This window comes from Nannospalax galili, unplaced genomic scaffold (genome assembly GCF_000622305.1).
Source record: "Nannospalax galili isolate Female #2095 unplaced genomic scaffold, S.galili_v1.0 scaffold426, whole genome shotgun sequence".
Classification (NCBI taxonomy): Eukaryota; Metazoa; Chordata; class Mammalia; order Rodentia; family Spalacidae; genus Nannospalax; species Nannospalax galili.
The window spans coordinates 431,254-444,960 of record NW_008354494.1 but is presented as its reverse complement, the minus strand read 5'-3'; the positions used below and the strand labels follow the sequence as shown (position 1 = coordinate 444,960).

Below are 13,707 nucleotides of genomic sequence, written 5' to 3'. Positions count from 1 at the left end.
TGGCTTTTTCCTGAAAAACTGCATATTGAAACTGAACATTCTACAAAGGTTGATCAACTGATTAGAACTTCGGTGATTGTGGAGAGTTTGGAAAGTTGCAGGCCCACAGCCTAATTGCCATTTATCTTGGGCTGTTTTTTGCACCCTAAATATTCACTCCTTGCCCACTTTTGTTTCTGACTTAACATCCTATGACCAACAGATAAACAACTTTTGGAATGTATTAACTTAGCAGATCACCAACTTTTACCAACCAAAAGACGGAGTGTCATCAGATAGCATCTGAGGCACGTAGCTGAGATTTCTCTTTTGCTGTATCCAGCTACTTGCCGTTTCCACAAATGCATATGAAAATTGTTTTGATTTATGACTCTTCTTTATTATGTTACTATAAAAACTCCATAAAACTGCTTCCATGCTGGAACATGGAATTTGGGGTAACCTGAATCTGTGTTCCCGGGCCATGGTCACTCATATTTGGCTCCAGAATAAATTATCTCCTATCCTCTTTGAGGTGAGAGTTATGCTTTAGTGTAGACACTAGTATAGTGTTAAAAAGAAGCAAGTAAATGACACTATTTCACAAAATTTAATTAACCTTTAAAAAATTTGGGAAGTTGTTCAGATGAAATCATGTCCTACAGCTCTACAGCACTTGCTGCTCTTACCTAGAAGCAGTTAAGTAGGGATGAGTTGGAGGAGGAAGTAAAAGAGATTGCTCATAGTATTTCAGTTCTGTTTGGTCTTGGATGAGCCACTTAATCTCTAACACTTTCTATCTCTTCTTCTATAATAAAAGATCAGTAATGATGACAAGTCACTCCACCCTTCTCTACATCTGTCATCTATGTGTCACAAGCATCCACAATCTTCTCCCACAAAAATCTCAAAGCCCTCTTGATTGATTTTTTTTCACTCAACCTAGTAATAGCTAATTGATGTCTAAAAGTTCTCTATAAATAATGACCCGCCAATAGAATTAAAGTTTGGATGATAAAATGTGTAAATTATTACAAATAATTATTCCACTAGTAGCCTTAAAAAGAGGTAGATGGGTAAAATTCAGTAGGAAATATGATAAAATATGGTAAAAATTCCATATTATATAAATATTGATGAAAAACCACATCATTAACCAAATTCAATGTCATAGCATAGAAATTATGAAATTGTTCTAACATCTGGCATATGATTCAGGTACACTAATTTTATAGAAACTTAAGTTAAAATCTCAGCTACAGTTAAGTTTTTAACTTTTAAAAATACAAGCTAAAATATTTAATAGTGGTCATGGCTTTTTCAGACAAACAATACTTTTGAAATTATTTTACTAGAGAACTGCTAAAACAAATTCTACATTATATCTTTATGACAATTAATGATACCAAGATGTCTGTGTGTACTTCACAGTTCACTTTGCTTCCATAAAGGGATAGGTCTGAGTGGCTTACTGGGACCTTCTCAGACCCAGAGAATGCAAAACTCTTTTTATGTTTAGAGAGGAACTGGAAATTCTAGGAGAGCTGCAGAATTCAAGCTATGGTTACAAATCAACAGAATAGTCTCCCAAGGCATCTCATTGTGTGAAAAGTTAATAAAGTGAGCCATCGTTTTTTTGCCAATGAGAACCCCAGGGATTTTCTTGTTTGTAGCACCTCTTAGGATATCTGTCATTAAAAATTCCTCCAAGAAAAGGATTCATAACAGTGTGGATGCTTGAAAACTAAGTGTTTACTTCTGTCAAGAATATAGCGAGAGTTTGTAATGGAGTCTATTATGAAGTCCAATTTGGGCCCAGCTGCCAGGAGAGATTGAGAATCACTGGGTTCTTAGCTCAAGACCTGCACTCAGATATCTGGATCTTTATTGTACTTAGTGTGAGGTTCCTCATCTGTAGTTCCTCTTCTCTAAACAAACTCATCCCAGGCCTCAGAGTAAAAAGATACTGAAAAACCATCCCTCAACCCCAGAAACCTTGAGTCTATCCTACAAAAAGTCATATTTTTAACATTTTAAAAAGATTCCTCCCTCCTTCCCTTCTTTCCTCCCTCCTTCCTCCCTTGCTCTGTGTGTTTATGTGTGTGGGTACAGCTGCAACATTACACATGTAAAGGCTGAAGAACAGTTTATGAGATTCAGTTCTCTCTACTGTGTGGGTTCTGGGACTTGAACTCAGATCATCAGGCTTGGTGGCAAATGTCCCTACCTGCTGAGCCATCTTGCCATCCTCTGAATCCTTTCTTTTTAACCTATTTGGGAGAAGGTATTTTTCTTTTTCTCCATTTTCTCTTGAATGTGCATCCCTAGAAATCTTATGACTAGGCTCTTGATAAGAGAACCAGTTTAGGTCCTAAGTGCTCTGAGAAACCAATAGGATAAGTGCCCTTGAGACACTGCTTTTCACCTACCAGGACTTCCCTGTCCTCCGAATGTTCAGTTTTTTTCTCTTCCTCTTTTACTCTTCTTGTGATCTCTCCTTGGTGAAGCCCACTGTAATTATGGAGCATTGTCTACAATGCAAGACAGAGCTGCCTACAGTTGGCAACTCTGGGAAGTGGGAGGGAGCCAAACTCTGGTAAGTACTAATGGTGGCTTGTGTGGGTTTCATAGACACCAGTCCAACAATCTTCAGAGAAATGGACACATTACATATGGGGTTAGAATGCTAAGGAGAAAAGGATTGCGATTCAGGTGTTTCTTTTTGAAAAGTCACATTTATTTATTTATTTATTTATTTATTTGTTTAGAGAGAAAGAGAGAGGGAGTGTGTGTGTGTGTGTGTGTGTGTGTGTGTGTGCAGTAAAAGTCAGAGGACAATTTGAGAGAGTTAGTTTTGTGCTTCCACAACATGAGCCCTAAGGATAGAACTCAAGCTGCCATGCTTGTCAACAAGTGCCTTTACCCACTGAGCTAACTCTCTGGCCCTGAGGGTGCTTTTTTTTTTTTTTTAATCTCACTAGAACTGCCAGTGATGTCCTCTTACATGGACATGGAGCACAAGGTGATATGACCTTGTGTTTTCCTTTGTCACAGGATCTCCCTATTCTAAGGGAGCTACCTCATTGTACCAACATTTTGTCTTCCAGTCTTACAATATGCTTTAGACAGGATGAGCGGTGCTTAGAATATTTGAATGCATGTGTGTGACAAGAACGGGTGAGTGTGGGGTGTGTGTGTCGGGGGGGTAGTTCATTCATTGCTGGGTGGATTCAGTTTTCATTCATTCTGCTAGTGAACGTTTCTAGAAAATTATGACCTATCAAAGGGTGCAGATATATGGATGAGGTAGGATTATTAACTTGAAGAAACCTAGAGTCATATCATGGTCAGGTGTTGAAACTTATAATTATGTCTATCAATAAGTAAATTTATAACCATATTATTACATACATATGTAAGTCTCACTAAATTGTACATGGAAATATAGAGCATTCATTGCATAAAGTTTGTCACAATAAAGCATTGAAAATACACTTACCAAAAATTATTGGCAAATGAGATCACCAATGAGGCTTTTATTGATATCTAAGAATGTTGGACTTATAACTACATTCTTCTTAAAGCTTTCAACAATGCACCTTAATAAGGGACACAATGAACATAGCAGTCAATTATACACTAAAAGTTTACACATATTGGAACAAATATTTCTTGAAACTGTGGTTATGTTATTGCAAGAAATATATTTTATTTTCAGTTTTAGAAATACAAATGAACATATAAATAATAGTTTCTAAAGCACATGACAAGCGCTTGTTTTGGCTACTGATGGCACTGACTTTGTCATTAATCCTCTTGTGCAGTCTCAAACTGAACTGAGGGGCAAGATCTTTCTTATTTGCTTTGATCAGTCCTCTAAAGTTCTCTCTGACTTGTCCTTGACAGTCCCTCAAAGTCAATGCAACCGCCCACATAACAAGCTAGACTCAGCTCAGTTTCAGTTCTTATGGGAACTCTTTAATGGAAGCTTGACAAACCTGTGGTCTTGAAGTCAATCACACTTTGCAACTCATGAGCCAGGGGTCCAGACACAAAGGTTCAGTTCACAATTTTCCTGTAGGTCACTTAGATATAAGGCCTTATGTGTAAGCATAAATCTTATTTACTTAAGTCCTTGAATTTTCTTATCTCAAGATGGTCCAGTCAGTATGGTTCACTTTCTGCTCTGACACCATCTTCATTCTAAAGTTCATTCTAACATCAGTGCTTCAGTCCTGCCCAGAGATATCCACTCCAGCTGCAAGTCTCAGCTGTTTGCTCTCCTTAGCTCTTTCCGATCACGTATCCATGACTTTCTGATCATGTATCTTGCGTCCAGCCACCATATTCTTTGTTTATTGCAGCCATACACCAAACTATAGATTTTGAACAGTGCTTCCTATCTGGCTTCAGAGGCCTTGACTAGTGCCCATTTTCATGCCAATGTCCACAACCAATGGATTGGATATTCTGAGTCAAACCACAGCACAGATGAGGTCCAACCCTGTGAGTCCACATAAGACATTGTCATCTCAGCCAGTTCCTGTGGCGACTGCTTTTGGTCTCAGTGACAGGTTTCCACAGTGTGTATAACTACCTAAGTCTGACAATCTTTCTCCTGTTTTTCCCTTACATAACAAGGATCTTTCCTGCCTTAATCTCCAGTATTGCCATTACATTCAATCATTGATTCCACGATCCAAGAAAAATTTGGGAGATAACAAAATTGTGTCTTGTGACACAACTGAAAATTGCTTCATAATTTCTCCTTCTTGTTGGGAAAGATGATAAAGAATCCCCTGGGAAGAAAATGGAAAGTTTGGTTTATTTGCATTTGATTAAATCAAAACTAAAATATTCTTATGATCAGTAGACTAGAAGGTAAAAGACAATAAGACAAAATAAGGTAAAAGTCAGAAAGAGCTTTCCAGTAAAGGGAGAAGAATTCCTTACTGTTTTTCAAAGTTATATAATATTTGTACCCTTGCTATATGGCTTGGATATTCCTTCACATCAGGCAAATTTACATGTTAGATTGATGACATATAATTGTCTGTGAAGATATTTGCTGGTATGATCCATGTAACTGTGGAGCAATGGCTCTATAGATGACAGGACTCTGTCAACAAGGATCACGAAGAAGACATGATCTTGATTTCATTGTATCTACAGACAAAATGACTTCTTTAGCAATATAGGTGTTTGTAATTTAAAAATGCAACATATTAAATACAATAATATTTAAAACAAAATCGATTTTTCTTTCAATGATATCTAAACTTTCTGGATTTGACCGTCATAGCCAACACTTTGTTGCTTTTTGTTTACTAAACCTATAGAAAGAAATAAGCATCCATGGGCAAAGAAAACAACACCGATCTGACTGAGTTCATCTTGGTGGGTCTTTCTTCAGATCATCAGACTCAGATCCTGCTGTTTGTGGCATTTCTCATCATCTACCTGCTGACTGTGTTTGGAAACCTGCTCATCATATTCCTCATTCAAGTTGACTCTCGACTTCATATGCCAATGTACTTCTTCCTCAAAAACCTGTCATTCAATGATCTCTGTTTTTCTACAACTATCGTTCCCAAGATGCTAGTGCACTTTCTAGTCATAAGAAAGACAATTTCTTTTACTGGGTGCTCAATGCAGATGTTTTTCTTCCTCATAATGGGGTGTACAGAAAGTTCACTTCTAGCAGTGATGTCCTATGATCGCTACATAGCCGTGTGCAAGCCCCTGCACTACTCCACCATCATGACACAGAGAGTTTGTGTTCTGCTAGTTGCAGGGTCCTGGGCTAGTGGAGTGTTTGTGTCTGTAGTAGATACCACATTTACTTTATGCCTGACATACCAAGGACCAAATTTAATCAATCATTATTTTTGTGAGCCTCCTGCGCTCTTGAAGCTGGCTTCAGAAGAAACCTACAAAGCTGAGATGGTCATCTTTGCAATGGGTGTAATAATTCTCCTAGGTCCAGTCTCTCTCATCCTTTTCTCTTACTGGAATATTATCTCCACTGTGGTTCAAATACGATCAGGAGAAGGGAAGCTCAAGGTCTTCTCTACCTGTGGTTCCCATTTCATTGTTGTGATCTTCTTCTATGGCTCAACAATATTTACCTACATGCAGCCGAATTCAAAGAAAATGAATCAAGGGGATAAGGTGATCTCAGTGTTCTACTCAGTCGTAACATCCATGATGAATCCATTCATTTACAGTCTAAGGAACAAGGATGTGAAGGAGGCATTAAGGGAAGTGCTTAGAAGACAGATACAGTAGACCAATATAGAAGGTATCAGGTGTATGGGGAGATGGAGACACACCAAGGACAACAGCTTCAATGTCTTTCACTTGGATCTATTTCTATTCTGAAAGTAAAGTTTGTACAAGTACTCTGGTGTTACTAAGAAATGTTTGTTTACATAACCTTGCTCAAGCTTATTCTTTGTAGATGCCACTCACTTAACTCATGACAGTTTATTGGCTACTATAGTAAAAATATTTTAAACTATTTTATTTATTACTTTTTATTTTATGTGTATGAGTATATTGCTTGCATGTATGTGAGTGCACCCATGTCATGCAATGCCACGGAGGTCAGAAGGGGGCTTTGGATTCCCCTGGAACTGGAGTTAAGGACTTGATGCACCAGTCAATTTTCACCCAGGGGTATTTCCTTTTGGTTCTAAAGTCCACAGCTACTTGTCAAACTCTTATTATCTGACCATTATTCATAGCCATCTTCAGAGAACACTGTTTTAATCTACAGATATACAAATTACTGCTGTAACTTGGTATGGCAGTACCAACCTGTAATCTCATCACTTAGGAGCCTGAGGCAGGAAGATTTTCATGAGTTAAACAAATCTAAGCTACATAGGAATTCTAGTCCATCCTGAACTACAGAGTGGGACTCTGTCTCAAAAACAAACAGGCAAACTACTATAGCTAATTCAACCAAAAGTGGGGGATCTGTTGTTATGGAAACAAGGTTTGGAGTTTCACATCCAGATCAAGTCTTAATATTGCCCACACTGCCTCCCTCAAAGAACAATTACTCGTTAGAAGGAACTAAAATTGAGAATCTGTGTCCTCCACCAGAACTGTCCTGTAAGAAACCCTTCTTATCTGTAACATAACATCACAGCTGTCCATCCCTAGACAAGCTCTACTTTCCTCAGTACTTGCTTTGTATGTTTGAGTTCGTTATTTCCTGTTGTGTTCTCCTCTCAGGAGCTGGAATGCAATAGGTAAAGTCATTTTGGAGTTTGGTTTGTGCCATGAATGGAGTTCTTTAGTTCTATACAACCCAGGACAGAAACACCATTGGTGACGAAGAGGTGCTAATGTCTTACCCAGAATTCAACATGTTTGTGACATTCCCCATATCCATCCACTAATAGTTCCTTGCTGAATTGCATACATTGTGTGTAGAATCACTCTGCACAGAGAATAAATAAGTGTAATGATAGATTCACTATACATATATATGAATATATTTAAATGTATATAGCATTTTTTGCATAACTAAGATGAATCTATAAAAAATAGAATTTTGGTGAAATTAGAGTTATTTCACCAAGCACTGAATAATCTCTAAATGATGCATGATTCAAGAAATCAGTAGTTAAGAACTTGAAAAGTGCAAATCCCTTAACTTGTAACCCATAAATATACCTAAAGCTTATGAATTGAAATATATTTTATATTGAGAATTTGAAGTATTAAGAAGGCTTACAGGATGAATAGGTATTGTAACAAGGTATAACTGACATTATCTAATGCGAAATATGAAAAATGTATTCCAAATGGACTCAGATGATTGTGGAGTGCTCAACTCTAAATGGGACTATAACTCAACCTTCCCTGCAAGACTCAGGGATTATAAGAGAAAGATGGTGGAGAGAGATTGTCAGAGCTAGAGGTAGTGGACATTTGCAGTGAAACGGTATTTGCTAGACACGACACAGCTGTTGTACATTTGAACTCTCAGCAGTTATGACTGAATGCACAATACCTACACAGGATTAAGCCAGCAAAAATCACAACATGGATGGGAGAGGTGGTCATCAGCTACCAGTTGAGGAACTATTGGCAGCTAATAACTTCTAGTGGATGAGGAAAAGTAACTGTCTTCTTGAATATTTTTCCTGAAAGGTCACCCTTGCTCCAGTAGCTGGTCCTACACCCATGCACATACAGGCAACAGTAAGTGGACTCTGGGATTAAAGAGAAAGAAAAGAAAGCACACAAGTTTGGAAGGGAAAAGGGTTAGGAGGAGAGGAGAAAAATTGGAAGGGAGGGAACGGGAGGATTTGATCGAAACACATTATATGCATGTATGAAATCTCAAACAATAAAAACAGACTTGTTATTGTAGTAAGAGAATGCAATAAAACCTATTGAAATAATAAGGTTTCTCTAAGAACTTTTTCCAACATTTAATAAGCAATTATTTTATTTGAATTTTTAGAATTTTGAAACATATGTAGAGGAGGTACTGGATAACCTTATCTAAATATTTTATTGATTTGTTGAGGATTTCATACAATGTATTGTGATAACCTTATTTAAAACAATATTTTGTTGATTCTTTGAGAATTTCATACAGTGTATTGTGATCATATTTAAACTCCCTCATCTCTTTTCATATCCACCCCCACCTTCCTGCCCCCTCACTTCATGTCTTCTCTTATTTTTTTAAGTGTTTTTATTGAACTTCTGTACATTTCATACAAAATTTCTTAATGAAATTTAGACCCCTCCCCCAGGGGACCTCATGTATTTTGCATTGATAAAAAAATCTGTGATACTGTCACAGGCATTACCTTGAAATAATTTGCTTTATATTTATGCTTGTGCTATAAAACCAACACTATAAAACTGTGTTATGCAAAACACGACTCTAGGGCTGGCATGTTTCATGAATTGCTTAGTACTTTATGTAACAAGAAATATTCAAAAACTTTTATAATAACTACAAAGTTGTTTTACCTGTTTGAATATAGTCATTTAAAAAACTAAGGCGTGGGAATGAGTTTTCTAAGACATACTCTTTGTGGACCAAACTGGCCTCCATCTCACAGAGATCAGCCTGCCTCTGCCTCCCAAGAGTTGGGTTTAAAGGCATGTGTCACAATGCCTGGCAGAAGGTTTCTTTGGAACAAACCTTTACAAAGGAAATTTGGAAACATGATATCAGTAATTAACTCTGATAAGCTAAACTAAACACAGCTTTAATCTCATGCCATGTTCCCTATTTGTGACTCAGCTAAGCTCCTGACTCAGAATAATGAATGTGTGCATGAGATGTCACAGTGATGATGTTGAAAACAACAGTGACTTTGAAAACAACATCTTCCCCACAAATGATGGGTGCAACATCTGGGCATAGGTTGATGATGTCTGTTTGTGGTTGTGTATGCTGTTCTGAATAAGTAGGGTCAGCTAAAAGCTGTTAAATATTTTCTTTCCCATGTCATGCATGACATGATGTTTAATAAAATGAGAGGAAGCCCTTTGTTAGACCGAAGTATAGAATATACACAGTTCTGAGGAACAGCTCAGAGCAGATTGGGCCCATTCTTGGTTAAACTTCTCCAAGAGTGAAGAAATTTTTCTTTAATGTGATACCACCACACTTGGATTTTATTTTTACATCTTTGTTCCTAGATTCAGTTCATTATTCCAGGAAAAAATGCTTTACAAATCTGTCAGTTTATAATGTGTAGAAAATTAGAAAAAGTACTAGAGCAAAAAGTTGTCAATGCATTTCAGATCATTATAGAAACATTATTTTAAAGATAATTTGAATAGCAACATTTTTTTAAGACATGCTACTATCTTGTAGCCATTCAGAAGGTTTCTATTTATTCACTATTAAATAACAGGGAAGTTGCAACAAAAGTTAGAATTAAAACATGACCAATAATCACTTTGATTTTATAAAAGTCATACAACTCACCACTAATAGGAAATTAGTGCCGTCAACAAGGTAAGAAAATCAGGTGCTGATGACAACTTTTAAGTTCTAATGCCAAGCTCCAATTAACTTCTTGCTGTCAACAGCTGTGCAACAGTATCTGGGGGAAGACATATGCATAGGAAACCAGAATTACAGGAGTGATCCTATTCTGAAAAATACCTATGGTGCCTAGAACAAATAGTTTTAAAACCTTAAGGGTAAGCAGAGCTTAGCTCTCATTCTATCGGCTGTCCTGTTGTTATTTCGTCTCCTTGTTTGATGAGATTCCATTTGTTGTTCCTTGCTATTACTTCCTGGTTTATGAGAGTTCTTTTCTCTACCATTTTGTAAGCTAACCTACACACACAGACACACAGACACACAGAAACATACACACACCTATATTAATAGTTCTATAGCTACTGACTTAAAAATTAATAAAGGGCTGGAGAGATGGCTCAGAGGTTAAGAGCACTGTTTGTACTTGCAGAGGATCTGGGTTTGATTCTCAGCACCCACATGACCTTTAACAATCATCATCAGTAGTTCCAGTTCCAGGGTATCTGATATCTTCTGATATCTGCGGGCATTGTACTGCATGGATGCAGTTATATACATTCAGGCAGTATGCTCATACACATAAAATAAAAATAATAAATAAAATATTCTAAAAAGTTAATAAAGGTAGGGCTGGGCATGGTGGAGCACACCTTTAATCCCAGCACTCGGGAGGCAGAGGCAGGCAGATCTCTGTGAGTTCAAGGCCAGCCTGGTCTACATAGTGAGTTTCAGGGCAGCTGGGACTACAAGGAGACCCTGTCTCAACAAGACCAAAAAAACCCCCCAAAAGTTAATAAAGGTAAATAGTGTATTTTGAATATAAATACAGACAAGGGTTTTGGACCTCTCTGGTGGTTTTTAGTTTATGGGAGGTAATTGAGATGCTGAAGAATAAGTCAGCTCCTCAGATAAAGCTATGGAGTTGAGACTGAATATGTGAAGACATTTTCAGTTATCATAAGTAATCTGTAGGTTTACTTTAAAACATAAGGGGCTTTGAATGCGTCGTATGAATTAATTTATATGAGGGTGCTGAGTGTACAATGATTTTTCTATCCACAAGAGTCATGGAACAAATACCCTACAGATTTTGAGGGATATCTCTACTTGTCATCTGTGTTTTACATGCTCCTCAGAACTGAAACTTCTACTTTAAGCATTCAGACAAAGGCATGGAAACTTCAGGTGTCTATAGAGTGGCTTGAGACCCACCAATGTATTCTCTGATACAACATGAGACTCAGGTATTTCTGTTGAAGAACATTATTTTTACTAATTTTGCTTTTATTTTTAGTATTTTTGGTACTGGGAATTGAAGTTAGTGCCTTACATATATACCACTGAACTATATCCCCAGCCCCAGATCATTATTTTTAAAATGCCCCTGGGATCTCTTGTAGACAAGTTGAAGAAGTTAAGAGCAGTGACTACTCAGGGAATGCTAGGCTAATGACACCTCTTAGGATTTCAGGTTTGAAGATTTTTTCTGGAGGAACTTCCCGAACCAGGCTAGTGGTTTCCTAGTAGATTTGGGATTGTGACTCTTCATAAAAGAGTACTCTTTTGGCTAGTATTGAATAAGACTCACAGTCCAGATGATGTCCCAGCCTCTGCTTGTTTGAGAAATGACAATGGAGGTTGCCTACTAGGGTCAGAACTCTCAGGATGCAGAAACCACACCTTCCTTCATGTGCCACTCTTTTCTTCATTACTGGACAACTATGCTATGCTTACATCTATCAGTGCTCCATGGGAGAATGAGAAGATGCTGAGGGGAAATTACTCCTTCCAAGGATTCTGGGTCTTGAGCCTGTTGACAGAGAGGGAAGGGTGTGTCTGCACTCTACCCCTCTTTCCTGTCTATCTTCTAGTGAGCATAGGTGCCCTTTATGAATTGTGGTCTGTGACTCTCTGGGCCTAGTTAGACTCTTGACTGAAGGTATCATTGTGACTATAAAGGCTGTTGATACCCACTGTCTCTCCTTAGCTCTAAAAGCTAAACTCCAAAATTCTCTTCTGCCTCTTGAATGTGGACAGTCAAAGCAGGCAGGACAAGGAAACCACCTGAGCCTCATGACCTGGGTGGGAACTGGATGAGCCAGGCTTCCCTGGATCCCCATAGGAGCTGTGTGCATCTGCAGGCATGCAGGCCCATCTGTGTTCCCAGGCAAACTGACCCACCATTTTCCCTAAGATGTGGCTGATAGTGAGTTAATAAGTTCCCTTTCACACGGAGAGCAATCCTGGCTGTTTCTCAGTCACATCCTTTCCATCCCCAAACCAGAACCCAAGGTCTCAGCAGCACTCTTTCCTTACTCACAGTGAATGTGAGTTTATTTAGTCTTACTTATTTATCCAAGTAACATCTATTAAAGTCCTCTGTTGTGTCAGGTGTTATTGAGAAAAAGGCGATTGAACAGATGACTATACATTTGTGAAATAGCATCCAATCTAAGAAAGCCCTATCTGTGCCTGTGGAAGTTTTAATATTACCTATTGCTGCCTGGGTATCATCTGGTCTAGTGGGTAGGAAGTTCTAGGCCAGGAAACATTGGCAGGAAAAGATTTTGTTTACAGAAGTATTTCTCATCTGAAAGGTCACCCAGACTTAATTTGACTGATAGTTGTGTACAGCACTTCTCCTCTCCATGTCTGGAAACAAACTGTTATTCCTAGAGCAGGGAAGAATCACATAATCCTAGTGAAGATGAAAAAAAATTCTAACCACTACCTGCTATTTTACCTTATGGCCCTCTTGCTGATGACTGGCCTTTTACTTTCTCCACCATTGGTTATCTTTCTCTTTCATGAAACTTGAAGGTTATAGCAATTTAACTTTCACCTACAATGCAAAGCAAGATACCTCATTGTTTCAATATGCTTGCCTTTGTTTCATGTTTATTGCTGAGTCTTAATTCTTATGTGTGGGGCCATATCGCGTGCTTTTATTACTGATTTTAAGAGATTTTTCATATATTGGGAGCAAAAAAAAAATTGCTCAATTTTATATTTTTCTAAGATAAGTTTTCTCTATATTTTATTTTTCACAGTAGCATCCATTACACAGAAATCTAACATTTTTGATTGTAAAGTCATTAGCGTGCTCTTTCTTTTCTTCAGTTTTGATACATATATAGTGAAGCTTTTACTACCCAAAGATAGATGGACAGACAGAAGACAGACAAATACATAGATGATTTAATTTCATATAAAATTTTAAAAATTATATCATTATCACACTTTGGATTAATTATTTATTATACATGCACATATATTCAGCTGTATATATGTATATATACACAGAAGAACATATTATTTCTTTCATATCTTTTGTATTATATATTAAATTTGCATTTTAATAAGGTCTGTTTCAATTTCATATTTACTGATCAAATATTTTAAGCCTAATCATTATATGTTACATAAAAAGGAAAACTGACAGCATTTTATATGTAGAGAATATGAAAATATGCAATTATTTTAAGTTCTGTTTTTATATTTTAAATTGAAATCTTATTATAGGTGAAAGCCATTTCTCCACTGACGGACACCTCTCCCACATATCATAGGTATTTTTGAATAGTGAAGGCACAAATATGGTCATTTTTACTCCCAAAACTTCATTTTATGTAATGTAACTATATATATATATATATACCATCTATCTATCTATCATCTATCTATCTATCATCTAC

General features: G+C 37.3%; 1 protein-coding gene across 1 annotated transcript; it reads left to right on the top strand.

The window, feature by feature from the left end:
* The first annotated feature begins 5,334 nt into the window (after nt 1-5,334).
* LOC103748874 (olfactory receptor 2D3-like) lies at nt 5,335-6,267 on the top strand. The gene has a single exon (XM_008851657.1). It carries the CDS (start codon nt 5,335-5,337, stop codon nt 6,265-6,267), a length of 933 nt encoding a protein of 310 aa, XP_008849879.1.
* Nucleotides 6,268-13,707: the final 7,440 nt, after the last annotated feature.